At 37.7% G+C, this 24,917-nt stretch overlaps 1 protein-coding gene across 1 annotated transcript in view; it reads right to left on the reverse strand.

The window, feature by feature from the left end:
- Nucleotides 1–2,313: 2,313 nt before the first annotated feature.
- Nucleotides 2,314–24,917, reverse strand: part of LOC127449105 (FERM domain-containing protein 4B-like) — a 77,468-nt gene continuing 54,864 nt past the window's right edge. The window contains exons 12-24 of the mRNA XM_051712274.1: nucleotides 21,973–22,049; nucleotides 21,041–21,179; nucleotides 20,744–20,879; nucleotides 20,531–20,664; nucleotides 20,298–20,414; nucleotides 19,990–20,218; nucleotides 19,406–19,453; nucleotides 19,176–19,308; nucleotides 17,850–18,014; nucleotides 15,063–15,772; nucleotides 13,931–14,051; nucleotides 5,420–5,611; nucleotides 2,314–3,760 (exon numbers count right to left, since the gene is read on the reverse strand). Of these exons, the coding sequence (XP_051568234.1) occupies nucleotides 5,446–5,611; nucleotides 13,931–14,051; nucleotides 15,063–15,772; nucleotides 17,850–18,014; nucleotides 19,176–19,308; nucleotides 19,406–19,453; nucleotides 19,990–20,218; nucleotides 20,298–20,414; nucleotides 20,531–20,664; nucleotides 20,744–20,879; nucleotides 21,041–21,179; nucleotides 21,973–22,049 (2,175 nt within the window). The 3' untranslated portion in view covers nucleotides 2,314–3,760; nucleotides 5,420–5,445. The remainder of the gene's footprint in view (nucleotides 3,761–5,419; nucleotides 5,612–13,930; nucleotides 14,052–15,062; nucleotides 15,773–17,849; nucleotides 18,015–19,175; nucleotides 19,309–19,405; nucleotides 19,454–19,989; nucleotides 20,219–20,297; nucleotides 20,415–20,530; nucleotides 20,665–20,743; nucleotides 20,880–21,040; nucleotides 21,180–21,972; nucleotides 22,050–24,917) is intronic.

Below are 24,917 nucleotides of genomic sequence, written 5' to 3' on the forward strand. Positions count from 1 at the left end.
AAATGAACATAGTTTGGTGCGAAAAGTGTAAATCAATCCCAGAACAACAGCAAAGGACCTTGTGAAGATGCTGGAGGAAACAGGTAGTCAAGTATCTATAGCCACAGTAAAACGAGTCCTATAATGACATAACCTGAAAGGCTGCTTAGCAAGGAAAAAGCCATTGCTCCAAAGCCACCATAAAAAAGCCAGACTACAGTTTCAAGTGCACATGGGGACAAAGAGCTTACTTTTTGGAGAAATGTTCTCTGGTCTGATGAAACAAAAATTGAACTGTTTGGTCATAAATACCATTGTTATGTTTGGAGGAAAAAGGGTGAGGCTTGCAAGCCGAAGATCACCATCCCAACCGTGAAGCATGGGGGTGGCAGCATCATGTTGTGGGGGTGCTTAGCTGCAGGAGGCACTGGTGCACTTCACAAAATAGATTGAATCATGGGAAAGAAAAATTATGTGGATATACTGAAGTAAAATCTCAAGACATATGCCAGGAAGTTAACGCTCGGTCGTAAATGGGTCTTCCAAATGGACAATGACCCCAAGCATACCTTCTAAAGTTGTGGCAAAATGGCTTAAGGACAACAGAGTCAAGGTATTGGAGTGGCCGTCACAAAGCCCTGACCTCAATACGATAGACAATTTGTGGGCAGAATTGAAAAAGCGTATGCGAGCAAGGAGGCCTAAAAACCTGTCTCAGTTACACCAGTTCTGTTTGGAGGAATATGGTAAAATTCCAGCAACTTATTCTGAGAAGCTTGTGGAAGGCTACCCAAAACGTTTGACCCATGTTATACAATTTAAAGGCGATGCTACCAAATGCTCTAACAAAGTGTGTGTAAACTTCTGACCCACTAGGAATGAGATGAAAGGAATAAAAGCTAAAATAAATTCCCTCTACTATTATTCTGACATTTCACATTCTTATAATAGAGTAGTGATCCTAACTGACCTAAGACAGGGAATGTTTTCTACGCTTAAATGTCAGGAATTGTGAAAAACTGAGTTTAAATGTATTTGGCTAAGGTGTACGTAAACTTCTGACTTCAACTGTATATTCTTTCCACCCAAGGGATGGCTTAGGAAAGGATAGGGGTCATAGGTCACAAGGGATTAGAGATAATAAACCCTTTGACATAACTTAAGAAATAATTTCTTAAGGAGAAATCTTACACTTTATATGGTCACAGCCAAATAAATACCTTTGACATTTTTCAATGCATTCTAAATGTTATTTTTCTCTATAATCACTTGATGTCTGAACATAAGTGTATATGCATTCCGACTGTTTATCAAAGGTGTAGCATTAAAAGAAAGTAAGCTGCCTAATCTGTCCTTACCTCATTGTGTAAACAGATGGCACCACCTGGATTTAGCCCTTTGCTTATCCTTAGGAGAGTGGCTCATGTGATCTTAGTCAGAGAGGCAAGCCTCAAAAACATGTTCTTCAGGTTTAATACTTAATGCATGATGATAAGCTGCCCTTTCTTAACCGTGAGAAAGACAGAACTCTGCAGTGACAAAGAAACACAACATCAGATTGTGCAGCCTTAATACTTTGGTTGCATTTAAACTATCTGAGAATTGTATGAATTTCATACAATGAACTACACAGAACTTCACTAAATAACTGTAACTATGTTATTGCCTCCTTGGCTTGCACTACTCTCTTTTTTTTTTTTTTTAATTAAAGTGCCAATTAATGTAATTATTTTCATTTATTTTATTTTTTTGGAAAGGATAAAATCTTACATGATTAAAAAAAGCTATCTATATAATCTTAATGGTGGCCTACTTATTCTCATGATTAGACTGTTGTTTGCTGTATTACTACCATAAGTCAAGTTTGCAATTTCCTTATTTGATCCTAGCAGGTAGCAAACATAGATGTAATCAGCAACGCGCCATACACTGGAGACGTTGTTTAATGTGGGGAAAAACAAGCCCAGGAAACCACAGTACCCATTCATTTTTAAGAGGAAAGCCAAAATATCAGATAAATTCATTCGTCTTTTTCAAGAATTGCTTGCAGCCACAGCCGTTCTTACATCTTTTTATCTCAATTTGTACACGATAAAAGTTAAGTTCAGTGTTTTTGGCTTTGTTAAAAGTGCAAAAACGTATAAAACAGATTTTCGGCATGTTTTTTTTTTTTTTTTTGCAGTTAAAATAGACAAATCTACCAATTAATTCTCCCCGTTTCCCTCAGAGGAATGAATGGGTAACTGGCCACTGGGATAAATGTTATTTATAGAGTTATAAAGCTTTAATTACTCTAATACACTGCATCAAACCATTCATGTTTTAAAATTAATATAGTCAATAACATGTCCATGAAACTTTGGTATTCTCATTTAATTCAAATGAATTTTCTTTCAAGAAATTTCTAAGAACCAGCTTGACAAATCCAATCTATATATTATATGCTTTAAAAAAAATCTTTCAAAATGATAAAAACAAATCTCTCTAAAAGGTACAAAAAGGTAACAAGCCTTTTTACATCATTTACAAACACATACAGTATGCAGCTCCCTTCTGGAGAGATAGAGAAAGATGCTGTGAGCAAGCTCATGGTTTCCTATCACTAGTGGCGAGTCAAGTCCATTTGGGTTTAAAAGTGCAGTTTTAAATGTCCCAAATTATTGTACCTGACAGTTAGTGACTGTCAAACAATTACACTCCCCTATAGCCATGTTAAAAAAAAAAAAAAAAGAGCTTCTCTTTAATTAGTTGTTTCTTAGAACACTCACTCTGTTTCAGCAGGATTCGAAAAAGACATTTAAATACTTCGCACTGGCTGACGCAAAGTAAAATGTAGACCCCTGGCATGATTTACTAGTACTTGACATGTGAAAAACAGAAACCCAGTAATACTGCTTGTGACTGGTCCAAGTTAGTTGCACACTAATCAAGAACATTGTTACTGGTTGTGAACAAAGTTAAAAACGGTACACAGGTGTCACAGTACAAGTGCAAAGCAACAAAGGATCTGGAATGATGCCTGTATTGTGAATGCACATCAACTGAAAGTGTGAGAAAATACTGAATAAAAGACTTTTCTTGCACGGTCGCATTCCAAGTATTCAGTTTAAGGGTTATGAATACAAAAACACTGTAAAAGGTTTCTCAAGAAAAGATGAGATCAGCATATGAATGACATTTACAATCCAAAACAAAATATTTTGGCTAGATTTTGACCGTAAGAAATTTGCCTAGTTTCAATCCTTCATATCAATGTTTGTGCCTGATGTAGTTCTCAATGTCTGCAATATCCTTCATTGTCACGTAGAGTGGATGAAAATGTATTCACTCCATTCTGTTCACTGTACAACACAGAATCAAAGGCCGAAGTTTCAACAGCAGTTCAGTCAAAGTGCTATCACTTTAGGTATACACAGCAACTCGGAGCTTCCCGTAGGTCTGTTCACAGAATGCTTTGTCCTTTCTGAAGTCACCCAGCAGGATCAACTTCATGCACATCTTTTTTTAAGGCTCCTGTCTAAGAACATTTCTGTAGAGATTGTTGTGTTTCAGACTTTTAAACTCCTTACCATTAATTAGAAAAATGTGATGACAATGAAAACAAGGCACATCATAAGTGAAAAAAAAACGAGAGAAGGAAACAGTTTTTCTTGCTCTCTAAACTATTGTTCCTGGTTTCGAGTCCTCATGCCAACAAAGTGTCTGCTGGTCTTCAGAGTCAAAACTGCTGTCCATTGGACTGCTCATGTGAGAATCAAGTTGGTTCACGTCCATGTACGATCTGCAAATAGAAAACAAATATACAACTAAGCACAAGTTTTAATATTTCATAAAAACGATCAACAACAAACATGCAAAACAATGACTTACAAATATGCAAAAAAAGTTAAAGAATATGTGACCTGATCCATAATTTTGAGTTACTTTGACCCAGAATCATCATTTTGAGCTTTATGCACTTAAAGGGATAGTTCACCCAAAAATTTAAATTCATCATTTACTTACCCTCATGCCATCCCAGATGTGTATGACTTTCTTTCTTCTGCAGAACACAAATTAAGATTTTGTAGAAGAATATTTCAGCTCTGTAGGTCCACACAATGCAAGATAATGAGGAGGGGAAAGACAAAGGCAGCATAAAAGTAATCCATACGACTCCAGTCATTAAATCCATATCTTCAGAAGTGATATGATAGGTGTGGGTGAGAAACAGATCAATATTTAAGTCCATTTGTGCTAGAAATTCTGATCCTTGCCCAGTAGGGAGTGATATGCATGAAGTGAATTACCAAAAACACAAGAAGAATGTAAAAGTGAAAGTTAAAGTGGAGATTGACTGAGCAGGGAGGATAATTTATAGAAAAAATTGACTTAAATATTGATCTGTTTCTCACCCAAACCCATTAAATTGCTTTTGGATACATTGATTTATCCACTGGAGTCTTATGGATTACTTTTATGCTGACTTAAGTGATTTTTGGAGCTTCAAAATTTTGGCACCCCTTCACTTGCATTGAATGGACCAAAAGAGCTGAGAAATTCTTCTAAAAATCTTAATTTGTGTTCTAGTGAAGAAAGAAAGTCATACACATCTGGGAAGGCATAAGGGTGAGTAAATGATGAGAATTTTTATTTTTGGGTGAACTATTCCTTTAAGTAAAAAGGAAAGTCTCAGGCAATGTTTAAATGATTATAGCTTTAGAAAAATTCTGATTATAATAAGTAGAAACCTAATAATTACATCATTATAAAGTTGAGACTTTCCTTTTTACTTTAATGCATGAAACTTAAAATGCATTTCTGGGTTAAAGTGACTTAAAATGATGGACCAGGTCACATATTTTAATCCCCAGTTTGTTAAATCATACAAAATAGATCTACTGTATATACAGTGCCAGATATACTAAAAACCAGAGTTCCACTCAATGGATTGCAGGATCACTTCTGTTACAAAAATAACTCCTTGTGCAGCTAGTTTGGCAGCATTTGTTTTTGCTTCGTGCAAAGGGATTCAGTATATCCAGTCAAGACATTAGCCGTTTTTCATTATGTGGCGGCCAATTTGACTTTTTAAATTTTTTTTTATTAAAGTACGTAATGGTGTTTTTCTGACAGATTTCAAGTAAGTTGAGTGAGACAAAACATCATTAAACAGTATTAAACATCCACACACCTGAAGCAGACCATACAAAAACACACATATGCTAGTCAAAACTTGCACACAGCAAATCAAAAACATTCAGTGCAGTGGTCGCATGCTTTCCCTCACCCTTTTTTAAAGACACAACAGTCCCACCACCAGTGAGCGTAGAAATCTAAGCGGATAGTGCCGTGGAGAAGACAGTGAACGCAGTCATAGTGCTTTAGGAAGAAGTGTTAAGCCCCAGTGTGATTTGCTATCATAGTTAGAGAGTCAATGTGAGTCATTTATGTTTCTCACCAAGTTTTTATGTGTTGTCTGTTTCACTAGCAATGAGTGTAAAAGTATTCCTGGTCATAATCACTGGCAACAGCACCAGGCACTTCTAAAGGCACTGGCAATGGGCTTCTCCTGCCCGGAGTCATCCACCCATACTCGGGTGGGTATCTGTCCAGAGGGTCAGGAGGTGGAGCCAGGAGTTGGGGGTCAGGGCTGGTTTGGGAGGAAGGGCAAGCAGTCAGATCAAATGGATAATAAAGTGTTCACGTGGGTTCATAAAACACAACCAGAGTGGTTTGTTGATGCTTAAAGGGATAGTTTCCCCAAAAATGAAAATTCTGTCATCATTTACTCACCCTAATGTCATTCAACCCCCCCCCCAAATATACTTAGGTTTTCTGTGTGCCGGTACGACTCGCGCACAGTACGGTGGGCTTTCTAGACACACTAACAGTCTGTGGTTCTTGCATCGTGGGTGCATGCGCTTGCCGTTGACTGTGCTAAAAGGGTATCACAAAGCAGTAGTAGTGCACATGCGTAAAACACTTCCGTATAGCTTGCGGTCAAAAGAGCATACTTTGAAATGTGAAACGCTCAATCGTGCACCATATGGAAAAAAGCATTAAAAGTTTTCACCCGAGCCTTTAAAGGAATATTCCGGGTTCAATACAAGTTAAGCTAAATACACAGCATTTGTGGCATAATGTTGATCACCACAAAAATTTATTTCGACTCGTCCCTCCTTTTCTTTAAAAAAAGCAACAGTGAGGTTACAGTGAAGTAACAGTGAGGCACTTACAATGGAAATGAATGGGGGCCAGTTATTGAATGTTAAAATACTCCCTGTTTCAAAAATATAGCCCCAAGACGTACACAATACGAGTGTAAACCAGATTCTAGTGTGATAAAATCACTTACTAACCTTTTCTATGTAAAGTTATAGCCAATTTTACAACTTCGTTGCAATGCTGATGTAGTCAACAAACCCTAAAACGATGGTAAAAATTACAATTTAAACAATTTTATAGCTCAATTAATACACAAGTTTTAAGAATTAATGCAAGTGCTTTCATAAAATTATAAGCTTCACATTTCTGTTTAAACCCTCCAAAAATTGGCCACATTTACTTTCATTGTCCCCATTCACTTCCATTGTAAGTGCTTCACTATAACCTTAATTTTTGCTTATTTTAAAGAAGAGGAACAAGTCAAAATACATTTTTGTGGTAATCAACATTATGCCACAAAAGCTGTTGATTTAGCTTAACTTGTATTGAACCCGGAACATTCCTTTAAGGCAGACAAGCTCAAAAAAGGCTGAAGAGTGAGGTAGTGACTGAAATTTAAGTCATTATTCACTGAAAATCTTCAATTCAAAATAACGTTGCCATTAATAGCTATTAATGGCGACATTAACAGCTATGATAAGTTACAAGAGAACCAATGACGTTTGACATCATTGACGTTAAAGCTGTTGTGACACGTCTTGACAAGCCATATTTGAATTAATCTCAAGCGCAAATGAGATCTGAGAGCTACGGCAGATAGGAACATTTAAAACTACTTTAATTTCGTTCTGTTCCTCACACAAAGCAATCGTACAGCTTCAGAAGACTTTGAATGTACCGCACAAGTCATATAGAATACTTTTGTGTATTTGCTTGTAATTTTTGTAATTCAAATGAAATGGCGACAAGTTTAACGTCTGTGATGAGATGCACGAGAAACAATTACGCTTGGCATCATTGATGTTAAACCTGCTGTAACATGACACCATATTTGAATTGAACGCAAGCGCAAATGAGATTTGAGAGCTACGGCAAAGAGGAAGATTTTTTTAGTGAATAACTTTCGTTCTAGTCCTCACACAGTTATATTATGCATCCAGAAGACCTGGACTATAGCACGCTAGTTGTATGGATTACATTTATGGTGTATTTTTTGGTCATTTTGTAGCTCGACAGCCTCAGTCCCCAGTCACTTTCATTGTACGAAAAAGAACACTCTGGACATTCAGAAAATTATTTTCATTTGTATTCAGTGGAAGAAAAAAATGTCAGGTTTACAACAACATGAGCGTGAGTAAATGACAAAATATTTGGGTGAAATATTCCTTCTTGTTTAGCAAATTTACAAGAAAGCCATGCAATCTAACTTTTACAACACACAAGCTTTAGACGCTGACTTGACAAATCACGCAGGGAACAGACAAAGCAACTCCACACAGCTGGCGCTTTACTTACTATAAAGGGCTACACTTAGCAAATGAAGCTTTATTAAGCCTTTCATGTCCTGCACCACCAGTTTGAGGCGGGGACAAACCCATCTGCTTCATCTGATAGCAGGAGGAGGAGGGAGGAGAATGAGGAGGGGGGAGGGAGGATGAGCAAGCTTGGGAGAAATGAGGAGGATAGTACTGAGGGTAGTGCCAAGCACGTTTAGGGTGTACGCTGGAGTCGCGTCTGTGAAGGAAAGAGCGGTAATAAGGAGAAGATAGCGTGAGAGCAAGTACTGTACCAGTGCTTCTGCAGAATTTCATAATGTCAGACAAGCTGTTAGCATCTAGAACATGCCCCTACTAAACTGTAACATCAGAAAGATAGTGTACTATTTGGCATACATCAAGAAATACAATTAAAAAACATTAAAGCAAACCAAGCAAAACTCCACAATGCTAGGGTGTTGTGTATAGATACCAGGTTGTATGTGGTTGCTAGGGTGTTTCTAAGGTGTTCAGGGTGGTTGCTTACTGGCTCCCATCAAAAGAGTCCACCTCCAAGTCTCTATGATACTGACTTGAGTCCCAACTTCAATGTAAGGGTATTTATTCACCTGTTTTAACGTCCGCCAAGTGAAAATTATTGTGCTCTCTCACTTGTTGTTTTCTTGTTTTCTGGCCCGATCGGACAAGTGACAGTTCTAGCAACTGGCCCAAATCTCTCTCTCACTGGCCCCGGGCCATCGGGCAGTCCTAACTGTCGAGCACTGATAGGTCTCTCTTTTTGGTCAACTTTAGTTTTGGTCAATTTTACATTTACACTTGTTTTAAAATTAAAATAAAATATAATTTTTATGTATATTTTATTATATTTATATTTGATTTTTATTAACTTATGCAATAGTAAATAGGGATGCACCTGGATCGGTATTGGCTCCGATACTGAAGCTTTTAGACGGATCGGGTATCGGTCCGACGAGCCCGATCCAAATCTGATACTGTGTGTTAGTCAAGTTCGTTACTGTCAAGCTCCAAAAATGACATAAACAACCCAAAAAACACCATTAAAGCAGTTCATATGACTCGTGCATTTTATTCAAAGCCACTTGAAGACGTGCGATAGCTCTGTGAATCACAAAAGGCTGTGTTTAACAAGTAAATATATAGTATGCACAGCGCCAGCGCGTTAGTGAATGGTGCTGCTCTGTTGACACAAACTCACGTACAGGTTGGAGATGCATTCGCGGCTAATTTCAGCCTTCACAGTGGTGCGCAATATTTAAGCGCTACTCAAGAACAGCATCTCATATGTAGATGCTCAATAGTTTGGTTCATTTATAATTAAAATTAAACTACTGTGAACTTGCCTACAAACAGACACATACAGGACTTCCTGGAGAGTTTAGAATGTCAAAATAAAAGCATGAGGGTTTAAAAGTGCACAATTTAAATATATTACTGTTGTATTTAAAATCAAAATTAAAAGTCAATAATAATAATATTAATAACAATTTATTATTATTATTATTATTATTATTGTCATCATTATTATTTGTTTACAATTTATAACAATATTTAAGTTAAAATGGTTCCAAAAAAAAAAAACTAAATTGAACAAAAAAGAGATCTGAATCCTTTAAAGTCCAGATGCAAGTTGATACATTTAAAAAAAGAAAAAATAAAACACTGTTTTTTTTTCTACTTTAGACTTGAAGACTGGAATTACTGTTAATTTTGCTGCTACATTATCCAGTATACTAGTTAATAATAAAGTGTTTCTTAATAAGCTATACATTTATATTGAAATAATGTGTAGTTAGAGGTTTGTGTTACTTTACATATTAAAGAGTACTCCCAATTAGTTCCACACAATAATGTAAAGATATTCTAAACTGATTATGCAAAAAAACAACACTGGTATCGGCTTGGGATCAGTATCGGCCGACACGGAGATTTCTGATATCGGAATCGGAAGAGAAAAAAAGGTATCGGTGCATCCCTAATAGTAAAAAATTTATTTTCTTAATTTCTTCACTTTCACATGATATTTTAATGATCTGATTAAACTCACATTTGTCATCAAGCAAAACCTTTGAGATTTCGTTTCATAATTTTATCAATTCACAGAAATAGAGTAGCCTAAGCGTGTGTCTCCTCCTCTGTGTCACTGCGTGTCATTAACACTGCATGTATAAACCAGGAACATTTGCCATTGCATGATTGTTTAAAGTGAAACCGGAGCACTTTGCATTCAATATCAAAGTTTATACTTGTTTGCAGGGGTGGAAAGTGTACTGAAAAATAATACTCAAGTAAACATACTGTTACTTCTTAAAATAATTTAGTTTAAGTAGAGTAAAAAGTACCTGTCCTAAAAACTACTCAAGTAAGAGTAAAAGAGTAGCTCATTTAAAAGTATTCATGAGTAGTGAATATTGAGTACCGAGTTGCAAAAGCTATGCCCCTTTATAATAAAAACTCTATGCTGCAATTTAAAAATGTAGCACACATACCGTAACTTACATGGGTGACATGACAACAGAAATGAAAAGATGAAAGTTATTTTCAATACAATGATCCCCATTTTATATCATAATGTATGAAACAATTACATTAAAATCAGTTTGTGTAATGTCTAAATTTCCCAGAGAGAGTTACTGTTGCGCATAAAACATGTTCAAAACAATGCCAGGAATAAAAAAACAAACAAACAAACAAAAAAAAAAAAACACTAAAAAGCAGGGTCACTTGGTGCGTCATGTCCCGCACAATAGAGGGGGTAGAGCAGTTGTTTGGTACAGGGGCCACATCGGGTTTCAAAGGAATAATTCACACAAAAATGAAAATTCTCTTATCATTTAGTCACCCTTATGCCATCCTGGATGTGTATGACTTTCTTTCTTCAGCAGAACAAAAATTAAGATTTTTAGAAGAATATTTCAGCTCTGTAGGTCCATACAATGCAAGTGAATGGATGCCAAAACTTTGAAGCTCCAAAAAAATCACATAAGTCAGCATAAAAGTAGCCTAATCCATGTGACTCCAGTGGTTAAATCCATGTCTTCAGAAGCGATACAGTTGTGCTCAAAAGTTTGCATACCCTGCCAGAAATTGTGAAATTTTGGCATTGATTTTGAAAATATGACTGATCATGCAAAAAAACTGTCTTTTATTTAGGGATAGTGATCTTATGAAGCCATTTATTATCACATAGTTGTTTGGCTCCTTTTTAAATCATAATGGTAACAGAAATCACCCAAATGGCCCTGATCAAAAGTTTACATACCCTTGAATGTTTGGCCTTGTTACAGACACACAAGGTGACACACACAGGTTTAAATGGCAATTAAAGGTTAATTTCCCACACCTGTGGCTTTTTAAATTGCAATTAGTGTCTGTGTATAAATAGTCAATGAGTTTGTTAGCTCTCATGTGGATGCACTGAGCAGGCTAGATACTGAGCCATGGGGAGCAGAAAAGAACTGTCAAAAGACCTTCGTAACAAGGTAATGGAACTTTATAAAGATGGAAAAGGATATAAAAAGATATCCAAAGCCTTGAAAATGCCAGTCAGTACTGTTCAATCACTTATTAAGAAGTGGAAAATTCAGGGATCTCTTGATACCAAGCCAAGGTCAGGTAGACCAAGAAAGATTTCAGCTACAACTGCCAGAAGAATTGTTCGGGATACAAAGGAAAAACCCACAGGTAACCTCAGGAGAAATACAGGCTGCTCTGGAAAAAGACGGTGTGGTTGTTTCAAGGAGCACAATACTTGTTGACCCCTCTACAAACATAGCGCTTATGGTTGTGACCATAAAGCTCTATTTTGGTCTCGTCTCTCCAAATTACAGTGTGCCAGAAGCTGTGAGGCGTGTCAAGGTGTTGTCAGGCATATTGTAACCGGGCTTTTTTGTGGCACTGGCTTCTTTCTGGCAACTCGACCATGCAGCTCATTTTTGTTCAAGTATCGTCGTATTGTGCTCCTTGAAACAACCACACCGTCTTTTTCCAGAGCAGCTTGTATTTCTCCTAAGGTTACCTGTATGATAGGTTGGGTGAGAAACAGATCAATATTTAAGTCAATTTTTACTATAAATTCTCCTTCCTGCTCATTCAATCTCCACTTTAACTTTCACTTTCTTCTTCTGTTTTTGGTGATTCACATTCTTCATGCATATCGCCATCTACTGGGCAGGGAGAAGAATTTCTAGCAAAAATGGACTTAAATATTGATCTTTTTCTCACCCACACCTATCATATCACTTCTAAAGACATGGATTTAACCACTGGAGTCAAATGGATTACTTTTGTGCTGCCTTTATGTGCTTTTTGGAGCATCACAATTTTGGCATCCATTCACTTGTATTGTATGGACCTACAGAGCTGAAATATTCTTCTAAAAATCTTAATTTTTGTTCTGCTGAAGAAAAAGTCATAGACATCTGGGATGACATGAGGGTGAGTAAATGATAAGACAATTTTCATTTTTGAGTGAACTATTTCTTTATGTAGCACATGGGAAGCCACACTGTCCCTCTTTCTGAGATACAATGAGAATCAGTATTATAATAAAATGTTATTATTAAAAAAATTTCACTGTTTTATTCCATTACATTAATACTTTTAAAGCTACTCAAGTTATTCAGCCAAAAGTAGTGAGTGGTTTTCTCGTTTCCTTGTTATTGTTGTTTGATTAATAGCCTTTACCTGACAGCCTACTAGACAGTGCTCAATTCAGTTACGTGCACACTTCAAGTCCGACTTTTTGATGCAAATACGCTTTTTGTCCCACTGTTTACATTCACTTTAGACCAAACCGACTGCGTTTACATTAATGCCTCAATTATGAAGTGTATTTGACCATTTAGGCGCATACCCGCATTAGCGCACAAACATTAGCCGCCTGTCAATCAAACAGCAGGCAGCTACAGATGCCCGGAAATAAAAAGTCAATCTTTTATATTTAATCTAGATCAACCAACCAGTGGTTGTCTTGCTATCGCGATCGATAGCAAGATGTAGAACAATAGGTTAAGTACAGAAAATTACTCAAACGTTTATCATCGGTATCGAGGACATCAAGATTATTTAATCGCCCAGCCCTATTGATATCATTCCCTTAATCTCTCACATCAACCCAATAATCTCAGTGATAGCTAAATTACAGGCTACATTATAGACACACAGAATCTGGTAAGCAGAAATATTACATTTACATCGATATGTTTCTTAAAATTAGAGGCAAGATTAATGATGATATCTGGCTTAAGCAAACTAAACTTATATGACACGATCATGCAACTGGCCTTTTTCACTGCGAAAAACCCTTTCAGGTGCGGCCGTGATGTTCAGCTGTTGAACTACGCTTGAGGCATCCTCCAAATCCATTACAGTTGGCGCCGATCTGCAGCTGGCGTTCAAGTTTTTTACGTGCGATTTGATTTGACGGGAGTCACGAGACTCTCCCTAGCCAATCATGTTGATAGATAAAAATAAAATCAGGACAGGGAAGTAGCGAACACAGACGGTGGGAAAATAGCGCATTAAAAGTACAGTTACAGCACTTAAAATGTACAAGTATAAAATTTTTAAACTACTTAAAGTACAATTCCTGGGAAAAACTACTTAATTACAGTAACATGAGTATTTGTAATTCGTTACTTTACACCCCTGCTTGTTTGTTTATATTTTCATGGCAGTTAAGATGCGAGCCTCTGCTGACAGCGCACGCATCAGGGCACTTCACGTGCTCTTCAGGACAGGAGCTGGTTGACCTCTGCGGTGCGGCTCCTTGACACTCGGACTCGGAGTTCAACTGAATGACACACAAATGCGCCGTTCATGGCATTTATACAGTATATTCGCTGAAAATTCCCTTATTTGGGCATTAAAATGTGATTGGAATTTGAATGTCCAATAATCGCAGCTGTCTCAAATAACCGCGGTTAGATCAAATAACCGCAATCAGGTGGTTATTTAATAATCGCGACAGGCCTAAGCACACCTCTCTGTAACAAGCCACACAATTTGAGGTATCATTCATGTATGTTCCACAAACAGTGCATGAATAGTTACAAGACAAAGTTTAATACTTAGATTAGCATTTAAACAAGTACAAGCAATAGTAACAGTAATGTTTGCTTTAGCAAGCACCACTATTAAGTTGTGAGCAATGCACTGCTTTATAGAACCACACAGCGGTGAGTTGGCACTTGGCATTGTAATGGAGGTGCTTAAATCTGATTAAGGCAGTTCACATAAAGGCTAATGAGGTCATCTTTAAAGGATGACAGAGCACAGAAGAGTTTTACCTGCTGTGTAAGGGGTGACCGTGATGGACAGTGCTGTAGCCATAGGACTGATGGTGTGCAAGAGGAATATCATACTCTGACATTCCCATGACTGGTCGACCATGCCAGATCCCTGAACCTACTGCCAATAAAATGAAACAGAAATTAATGAAGAAGAACCTCTTATAGATAACATTACTGTTCAGTGTGAAGAAAAACGACTTCAGTATTCAGGGAGAAAACCAATAAGACCTAAGTTTAGAGACTAGTGATAGACTTCTAAATATAAGCCGGGTTGATTAATAAGCCAACATTTGGACATTTTGAGATAATCAACAACAACTGAAAAGTTTAAGTTGTCCCTTAAGTCAGTTCCAAATACACTGACAACCTTGTCAATAGATTAAATTTCTTACAATTTTTGTGTACTTTTGTTTTTTTTTTTTTACCAAATATTGTGCAAATTGGTGTTAATTTAATTTCAGCAATGTTGTGTATGGCTCATTTGCCACCATTACATTTTATTATATGTGTAAATAGTCATTACATCGAGTGGCCACTATTTGGCTGAATCTCACAAAAACTGTCAAGAAATATCCAGGCCATATATCACCTCAAAATCTAAGAAAACAAAATTATATTTTGCATTAAGAAAAAAAAAAAAAAAACTACTTTTAGGCCCATCAAGATTTTTTACATTGTGACATTTTCATGACAATAATGACATATTTTTTTAAGCTATATTTATTTAATATGTACCTTAAATAATATGTTAAATTAAATGTTTACTTATTATTTAAATTATATGTAAAGTACAATAGTAAATATACACTGAGTTTTTATTGTACTGAAATTAATTTATTAATTAAAAATCCAAAGACTATTTTGTATTACGACAAAACCAAAATTTTGGTGGGAAATGTGATTATCTTGAAAATAAAATTCACAGTGCTTCAATCTTAATGGTCCTAGGCTTTATCTTTTTGCAAAATATGACTTCATCCTTTTTTCTTTTGATTTAAAGGATGAAATATGGCCCTGCCATTTCTTCGTGAGATTCACCCATTTGAGACCACTTCAGTTATGGAAGTCCTAAAGTATTTCCAACACGAGTGTGGTAAAAGTAGGAGGTGTTATTTTGATCACTTCTCACCCGACGAGTAGGAAGCTGTACTGTCGCTGCGTACATAACTTGAAGACATGGTCCTATAGCCGAGGTTCTGCTGGGGACCTCTGTAGGTGTCATAGCCTTGTTGTTTGTGTTGTCGATGGTACCAACCTCGCAAGTGTTCCACAACTTCCGCTCTTTGCATGCTTTTGACAAAGTTCTCGTTTCTAGATGGAGGACGGTTCCTTGGTGGCCTTAAAGTGGCATAAAGGTTCTGAGACATCCCATCCATCTCATCCTGGCCATAGTTCCCGTGAGGGTCATGTCTGTGGTAGGAGGGGTTAACATTATAGTGCCCCTCCATCTCAGTCTCGTACATGTACGGTCCATTTGGGTACACCTCGGGTTCTATGTACCGCGGGTATCCGGTCACGTAATAGGCTGTGGTGGTTGGTTGCTGCTGAGGTTGGGTGGTATAACACTTTGAGTCATTTTGGGCTAGATTAGGCATGCTTCCAGTGTTGGCGTAAATGTTACCTCGCCTTCGTCTATGGCGATTTTGGGCGCGGGAATGGTAGCTGGGTGCAGAGTACTCTACGCTGGACTGGCTGGTGTAGGAGGAGCCATCATCTAGGATCTCGGTGCTGTTGCTACGGCGAGGAGGAGAGATGGTGAAGACAGGCTCGGACGGCTCGCTCTCTGTAAGGAACTGCGATTGAGATTCCAGACTGCCACTGCGCTGCCGATAATGAGTGCTGCATGCAGGAAGAAGTGAAATACATAATAATCACCACAAATGTGAAAATAATATAACTTATTTCATAATATAGCTTATAAAATTATAAACATTATGATCTTTGAAAAATTACATCTGGCTTAATCTTAAATGTACCATAGTTTGTAAAAATAAAATAATTTGACAAATTAATTTCAATGGTATTTCCATGAACTTTTCAGTCAGTCAGTCAGTCATGATTACTAGATATTTAAAAATCATTTTACAGTGATTTGAATTTGAGATCAATAATATTGTGAATCTGTCAAATTATTGCATACATAATGCAGATTGCTTGGGCGTACTTTCATTTGTATGTCAGGCATCTGTTATTTAAATTAACTGATTTAAACAGTTATGAGTATTAGTGTAGAGACTGTTTCACACTGACTTGCAGGCAAGTTTTATCTTACATGAGCACAAACAAAGAGCAATAGTCACTAATGAAATTTGCACAACTTGTAAAGATTTTCTAATTTCTATTACACATTATTAAGACATGGAAACCCCTGATGTTTTCAGGTTTTCTATTATCGTGGGCACCCTGTCCTTTTATTCCTTTGAAGGAGTCATGAAATGCAAATATATATATATATATATATATTTTTTTTTACATTTTATTATCTTCCCTGAGGTCCACTGATAATGTCAGTAAAGTTTTTTGCACCAAAACTGTCATAGTTTAGTAATAAATGATAATTTTCCACCCTGTCTCTGGCCCTCTGTCACAAACGCTCAGTTTTGGCCTCAGCGTCTCCTGTAAACTTCAATGTAAACACACACTGTTCTGATTGGCTAACATCGTAAAACCCCTCAAATACAGACATATTTCAATCTCAATCAGAAGAGGATAAACAAGCTCTCCACAACATTCTAAAACTAAATTTCAGCACTTACACAACACACATCCAACACATTGCATCCAAATATATTAAACTGTGCACTTAATCACATCAGCAACATAATCAAACAGTCATGATATATGAAATATTCATGAATTAAACTGTTTACTTACAGTTCTGCGGTCAATTCAAAGCATTTTTAACTGCCCCATTCTTCTATAACAGTTCCTTTGCAAAGCTTGAATCGTATTATGACTGGTTCACAAGCAGTCCATGGTGATATTAGCCGCACATACACAGTCTATAGCATGGTGAAACATGACTCAAAACACATAGGCGCAGACTGCCAGAAATGCATCCAAAAGGTCAAAGACATCCAGCTAGTGCTTGTTTACATACACCAACATATAAAAATAGCGTAAACAAGCGCAAGAACAGCAAGACGCAGAGCAGCTGAATGAAACTGAATGGCATCTCCTTTTCTGAGTTGTAACTTGATGGCCCATTTTTTAAAAGTGGCACGATAAACATGACAATGGTCAAATACGTCTGTCTTTTGCATGTTATATGCAAAAAGAAAAACTTCAAATAGCCCAGATGGGCCTGCTTTGGTGTTCAGGAATAGTTGGTCACACTAGGCCTGTCTCGCTCACACTCTGTTTACGATATTTACATTTACATTTATGCATTTGGCAGACGCTTTTATCCAATGCGACTTACAGTGCACTTATTAAAGGGACAATCCCCCTGGAGCAACCTGGAGTTAAGTGCCTTGCTCAAGGACACAATGGTGATGGCTGTGGGGATTGAACCAGCAACCTTCTGATTACCAGTTATGTGCTTTAGCCCACTACGCCACCACCACTCCACAGATATGAACTGAATGCAAGTGGGCGGGGCCACGGGTGCAATGACCGCATGTCGTGGGGCGTGTAAATACAACTAAGCAATGTCTTGTGACATCACGAACACACCGTTTTCAAAACGAGACGTTTCAGAAAGGTGGGAACTATAAATGCTCTATTTAGACCAGGGAGGAAGTTGTGAGTTATAAAATTTACAGTATGTTTTTATAATACAGTTGCCTCTTGTAAGTCTAAGTATCAAGGAAAATTTTATTTTCCACTTCATGCCCCTTTAAGCTCAACAAATGCAATCTAGACATCATGTTTGTGGGATGGTTGGGGAAGAGTAAATGCGACTGCTGTACTGTACCTGAGCTGGATGCTGCTGTAGGCATTGCGGGGAAGTTGCGGGGTGGGGGGCATGCTCTGCGAGTCCCGGGGTTGTCGTGAGGGTGGACGATAGGGGCTGCTGTGTGTCGATAAGGTGTCTCCGTGTGTATAGGCCAGAGGTTCTTGGACTTCGCCATAATTTAATCTAAAACACAGATAAGAACAATGCTTTAACAAAGCTAACTTCCTTTATGGGTGGAGTCCTTACTGCATACAACGCCTCCAAGGTAAAAAAAAAAAAAATAGCTTTTCTTGGCACGCTACTCTGTTACCTGGTTAGATCTAATACAAAAGCCCACTGGTTTTTAAGAAACAAATGATCAAATAACAGTGGTGTACATCAACTGAATTACATCTCATTTTACGGCCAGATTCCAACAGTCTGATCTCATTGAACCTCTACATCACTGGCCCACTCGATTAAAGTGATACTTCACACAAAATTGAAAATCAAATACTCACCTCCATTTGACTTACCTTCTACCGTGGAAGACAAAAAGCAGAATGTTACCATCAATCACCTTTCACTTTCATTGCATCTTTTTTTCCATACAATGAAAGTGAATGGAGACTGAGGCTAGCACTCTGCCTAACATCTCCTTTTGTGTTCTGCAAAAGAAAGTCATGCTGATTTGGAACAACATGAGGGTGATTAAATCCTTTTTGGGTGAAGTATCCCTTTAATGCAGTGTTGTCCCAATGAAATTTTCCAGGCCAGCTTTCCTGTGTGCTTATGGCCCCTCCACCCACACTTTGCGATTATTGCTGGAGTTTTTTGCAGTCAAGCAGTAACATGCTTATTCCTGGGGCACTATTTTTAACACTGTGAGTGTCTGGGCTGATAAGAGAAGATTGTAAAGGAAGAAGGAGAGGCAGGGAAAGGCTGGAATGCAGGTCTGGTTCCTTATTCACATGTCTCTACTAGCTCACAAGGCACAAAGGCAAGCCAGAGGCAGGGAGAGGTACGATGAAATGCTAAAGTTTAACTAGACAGTTCACCCAAAATTGAAAATTCTGTCATTATTTACTCAACCTCATGTCAAACTCATATTACTGTCATTCTGCTCATGGAACACAAAAGGAGATGATTGGCTGAAAGTTAGTCTCAGTCACCATTCACTTTCATTGATGCTATGAAAGTGAATGGTGACAGAGGCTAATATGCTGTCAAACATTTCCTATAGTGTTCCATGGACGATAGAAGGTCAAGGTTTGGAATAAGATGAAGGTGAGTAAATGATTCCTTTTTGGGTTAACTATACCTTTAACCCTAAAAAGCTGCAGTTGGGGGGGGGGTCTTGCTCACCTGCTGCAGTCCTGGTATATATCATTGGTGGGATCTACATGGTCTGAATAGCACGGTGCAGGGAAGGAGTTTGACGAGTTGGGGTGTGGAGAATACTGCACTGAACGTGAACGTTGTCTCTGGGATGGTTCATCTAGGACAACATGAGAAAAACAGGATTAAAAGGGTGGCAACTTCTGTCTAACCTGTAGTCAGAGGCTTTTACACCAGCATTAAACCTCAACACTTACCATCCTCCAAATTAAGACTGTCGGAAAGGTTGTCAAGGTTAATATCATCTGTAAAAATAAGAGAATGAGTTTGTTTGTATCATTTTCCTTGTCGTTATGGTCCATTAGCCCTAACAACACAAACATTAGCTCACCAAAAGTGTAAACTTCAATATTGCATGCACTGATGAGCATCTGTTTTCCTTTGAACATAGTAATCTTTACACACTGCAGCCTTCATAATGTTAAGATCAATAACTTGTGCTGTACTTTCATATATCTCAACATACAAATAGAAAACCAAAAAGCTGAATTGTTTAATTACAAAAATAATGGCAGCATTCCCCCCGTCTACCAATCTTTGTGCAAACAGGTAGCCCCACCCCAAATTTACACCATTGGTTAAGCCAATGTTGCCGTTTTGGGATGGCCAGGATACTCAAATAAACAGAACAATGCTTTGATAGTTCTGGGAAATTTTTACATTGAAAAAATTATCTACTTCACCTTCAACTCTTAATGTGCCTTTCAACTAAAAAAAAAAGTCAAACAATACTATTTTCATTCCCATATGTTTGTTATGAATAATTAAAACAGATATGCACCAGGAATGATGACGGAAGCTCTTTGTGTGGGCTCCTTGCCAATCTTTACTCTGTAATCATTAATCTCATTTTCGATCTCCTGGAGCTTTTTGGAAGCATCCACAAGGATTCTCCTCCGCTTCTTTTTCACGGTTTTACAGAGCTCATTTTCATAGGCAAGTTTTTGTGCTGCCTCCACAATCTTCTTTTGGAGAGCAAAGCGGCTCTCCAGTTTTCTTATCTGAGGGTCCTGCAAGGACAAATTTCAAGTTAACAACGTTTGAGTGATCGTAAATTGAGAATTAATGAATGATACAAGCTTAACCTACCGCATCATAAGGGAAAAGATCATCCAATTTGAAAGCAGCTCCCACACGTCTTCTAACAGTAGGAGGCTTCTCTCCTGATGCAAGAGGGTACTCTTTAGGTAACATCCCAGTCAACTCCTGATCAAAAAAAAAAAAAAAAAAGAAAGAAAAAGAAAAAAAAACTTTTCAGATTAAAATGCCTGTTTAAGCAAACATACTTTAAAAAGTCTTTTGAAATATGCTAAGCCACTAACAGCTTCTCGGATACAGATTTTCTTCAGCTCATTCTCCTTTTGTGCAAGAAGTTCCACCAGGTTCCTCTGTTTGTTTTTCAGTTCTGCCATCTTCTCTTTCTTCTGCTCCTCATTCACCTCATTGTCTGCAGAATCTGAATGAAAGCAAACTCAAGTTCAAGCATGGCATCAATTGTGAAGAATAACAGAGTGCATAAGGCTGTTTTATCTTACTTGAAGAGACCAAACTTCCATTGCTTGCCATGATGAGCTTGTCTTTACTTTCCATGCTGACCAACTTCCTTGGGGCTCCAGTTTCTGTGAGATCCATGGCAATGTCTCCTAAACTTCTTGCTGTGGTTATTTTGGTCTTCAGATAGGAGATAAGGTAGATGGTAAGAAAAGACAAGTAAAACTGTTATCATATCTACGCACTTTTGCATAAAACATCAGCGTAAAAACAAAGCAGACTCGCCGTTGCATTTTATGTTTAACGAACATTACTGATACTGCTACTGTCAACATACTCACTTTACTCTGCTTGCGGTCAAGGTAGAACTGGTGTTGGCTGATTGCCATCACCCAGATGGTTTTAACCAAAGAGTGGCTGGCATACCATGTGTGGATAACCTGACCGGACTGACCAAATGTGCGTCTAGATGCTGTCCTTCTGTTAATTGACACACATGTACGCTGAAGTCAATCAAGATGCATTTGATTCTATATTGTGTCATTGCAACAGAGATGTTGGTTTTTGAATCAGAAATTATTTATATAGGATTCAATAGACAAAACGATTCAGATAACAACCAATACTTTAATGTTAGTTTATAAATGCATATATTCTTTAAATAAAGGAGATGTTTCTACCTGATCTGACCCTTTAAAATGACTTTCACTGGTGTAACCCTACGTAGTCTGATTGATTCAGTCATAAAAAAAATATTTTTTACTTAATTTGAATCAAAAGAGATTTTGCCATATGAAGCAATTTTTTAGTATTGCTCATAAAGATTTTTTAGTGTATATAGATTGACTGTATACATCGATTGACTAGGCTATATGGCATGTTGGTACACTGTGGCATACTGAAAAGTAGTGAGATAAATCTTTGTTTACAAAGCAAACTCAACCTGTATTACTACTACAACACAGAGTGAATTGCTTATTGCTGCAGTTCAGCACTGGAAAAACATCAGCTACATCAAAAGGCTTGGCATCACTAACTTTTAATTAGTCAGTGTATTCAAAGGCAGTATCCTACAATCAGAGAGCACTGGAGTGTGAAGTACAGAAATGCAGGATTTCTGCAGCATTTCACGAAGAACAAACCAGAAATGGTGCTTGAAAGTAAGCAAGTATATGTCAAGTACAACAATCTATATCATGGAGGTTTATACCTTAACAACAAAGGTACAGAATATTAGTGCTCGACACCGAGTCAAACTGTCTCATCCACTCACCTTTGAGGGTCTTTGATCTCTACAGCAAACTTCTTCTCACGGAAATACAAGTTCTCAAGCTGCTTCCACTGAAAGAGCTGCAGAGAGAAAGGACACGAGTTTAGTGTTTTCACACTTGAGTCCTCTTTAAAAGAACCAAACTCAGACCCCTTTAAGTGGACCAAAAAGTGGACAGAGTGAAAAAGGACCCAGATCTCTTTGTGTTCACACTGTCTGAGACCTTGTAAGTGGGCTCAGATCTCTTTTTGGTCCACTTTACCAGTTACAGGGTCTCTGTCCTTTTTGCATTCACACTCAGTGTTATTTGTGGGACCGAGCCCACTTTTAAAACTATTGTATTTATTTATTTATTTATTATTATTATTGGGGCAAATCACTGAGCTATCCAAGCCCCCCTGTTGTAATTTCTTAACTTTCATGCAGCTTTCAAGGCTTCCGTTTAAACCCTCAAATCTTCATTTGCACAGAACACTAAAGAAAGACCTCTGAGGTCGTTTCGTGTGCAGTTTACAATAGTTTTGATATGCTTCTCCCTCTGTCATATCCACAGAAACAATGCAAGCAGCTTGTCGTGTCCAAGCCCCGTCACATCTCTCCCGTGGTCGTGTTGTCATTTCCTGCGTACGGGAACCTGTCAGGGCCAAACATGTTTGGCATTATGCAAATGGGAAAATCAAGTGAGCCTGGAGTGATTTTTGTTCACAGTGCATGCTATTGCCGAACCGAACCAAAGGCTGCAAGCGAGCCGTACTCAGACCAACTCCCGAGATGGTCTCGACTCGGTTCGTTTTTAAGGGGTTTGAGATCATTTGGAGTGTTCACATATGTGCTAATAATCCTGCGAACTGCGCTCAGACCCCTGAAACGGACCAAGTGTGAAAACACCCTTAGACAGGAACTATACCAGGAACATGGTTACAGGAATTATATGTAATTAGTTGTCATGAAAATAATGACACAACGCAAAAGACTGTAAAAGGAATGGTGCAATACAAGTTAAGCTCAATCAACAGCATTTTGATTATTTTATTAAATGAACAAGGGTACATAAAGTAAAAATTGTGGTTACAGTACAGTGTTTACAATGGAAGTGAATGGGGCCAGTCAATAGACATTAAAATACAGACTGTTTAAAAAGTATAGTTACAACATGTAAACATTATATTTATATTATATGCATAATATTTATATTATATTTAGTGTGATAAAATCGATCACTAACCTTCTATGTAAAGTTATATCCAATATTACAACTTTGTTGCCATGACCACAATTTTACAACACTAAAATAATGCAGAACAGAGATTTTAATAACACTAAAATCATGTTAACATGTATAATGTTTAAATCTTGTGGCTCAACTTTTGAAACAATGTGTATGTAAATGTTTATGGACTGGTTCCATTCACTTCCACTTTAAGTGCCTTAACGTAACATCTAATGTAATATTTTCTGTGGCAATCAACATTATGCTACAAATGCTGTCAATTGAGCTAAACTTGTATTGAACATTGAACGCATTTACAGGCACGTTCTTACACCGATTACGCTTAATATGCCAACAACGCATGTGGTCAATTCAATAACGGCTTTCTTTATCGGTGTAAGGTCATAAACGGCGTAAGAGTAAACCGGTCGACACTGGGAGATTTTTGCCCATTACACCGATTTTGCGTGGCATGTAAACACCTCAACCGGCGTTTTTACTGGCTTATCCAATGTGTGCACGTGCTGAGCGCATGCCTCTTCACGGTTTGACGTCAAAATCAGAGAATAACGCGATTATTTCAAATGCCATGCAAACGTGGGTTTCTTGCTTTGTCTGATTTTTTTTTTAAATAAGCTGATTTTTGGGAGTAATCAGCATTTTGGTGTACATGTCAACGTGCTTAGTGACCATTTAAAATCTTGTACTAAACCATCTCTACAGTACATTTATTGTACTGTACTTTTCTGTCAAATCTGAAAAACTAACACTACTATTGTCATCCTAAACACCATTCCCTGGAATCCATCACAAACATTACTAGATCTGCATATAGCTGGAAGCACAGGACAGCTGCATCAGCTATAAAGCCAATAAAAGCATAGTTGCCCCTACAATAGAAGCACCACAGAAACAAAGCATCCACTGAGCTAGCAACTTATCAAATTTGTTTTAAAATGAGGGCACAAAAAACAGGTTTGTGGTTAAAGTATGGCAAAACATCTGTCGCTGAGAGAACAAGCAATGAAAGAGCTTTTCCCCAGAGTAGTCACAGCTATCTGCGGCTTAGGGCAGGAAAAGTACAATATCCATCTACTATCAGTGTGTGGGGGTGAGGATTTTCCAGGAATGTTAATAAACATTCCCCACCAGTTACTGCTTGAAAGCAGCTCGGAGAAAAACAACTTTAGAGAAACAGCACATTCTGAACATGGAAATCGTACGGCACATTAGTCTATCAAGAGCAGATTAAAAAGAAAGTGGCTTGAAACAATTCCTGACAGTCTTATTTAATAACAACAAAATTAATTATAATGACAACTTATGATCTACCCACTCACTACTCTCAATAATCACGAATTGGATCTTACCAGAAATTAGAAAGTCAGTAAATCCCTGGATAGCTGAACAGGTTCAGTATACTCCTGTTCTAAAGTTTCCCACAGGGTTGTGGCTTCCTTGAACAATACTCTCTTGTCTGCTTTCAAAGAGACCAAAAGGTATTGCAAGAGTGTCTGGCGAGTGAGCCCTGCCCCTTTCCTCCTCCTTCCTGTGACATCACTAAAGCCCTTACCCACCTTGAGCTAGACAACCTCTCTTCGAACAATCGCTTTTTCCTTTTCCATCCCGTCAACTATGCCAACATCTCCCTGAAACTCTTTTTTTCTCGTTTTGCTTGTGTGATTAGATCTTTAAAATGTAATTCCTTCACTACTGTCACCTCCCTCTTACTCTGATA

The sequence above is a fragment of the Myxocyprinus asiaticus genome, chromosome 12 (genome assembly GCF_019703515.2).
Source record: "Myxocyprinus asiaticus isolate MX2 ecotype Aquarium Trade chromosome 12, UBuf_Myxa_2, whole genome shotgun sequence".
NCBI classification, from domain to species: Eukaryota; Metazoa; Chordata; class Actinopteri; order Cypriniformes; family Catostomidae; genus Myxocyprinus; species Myxocyprinus asiaticus.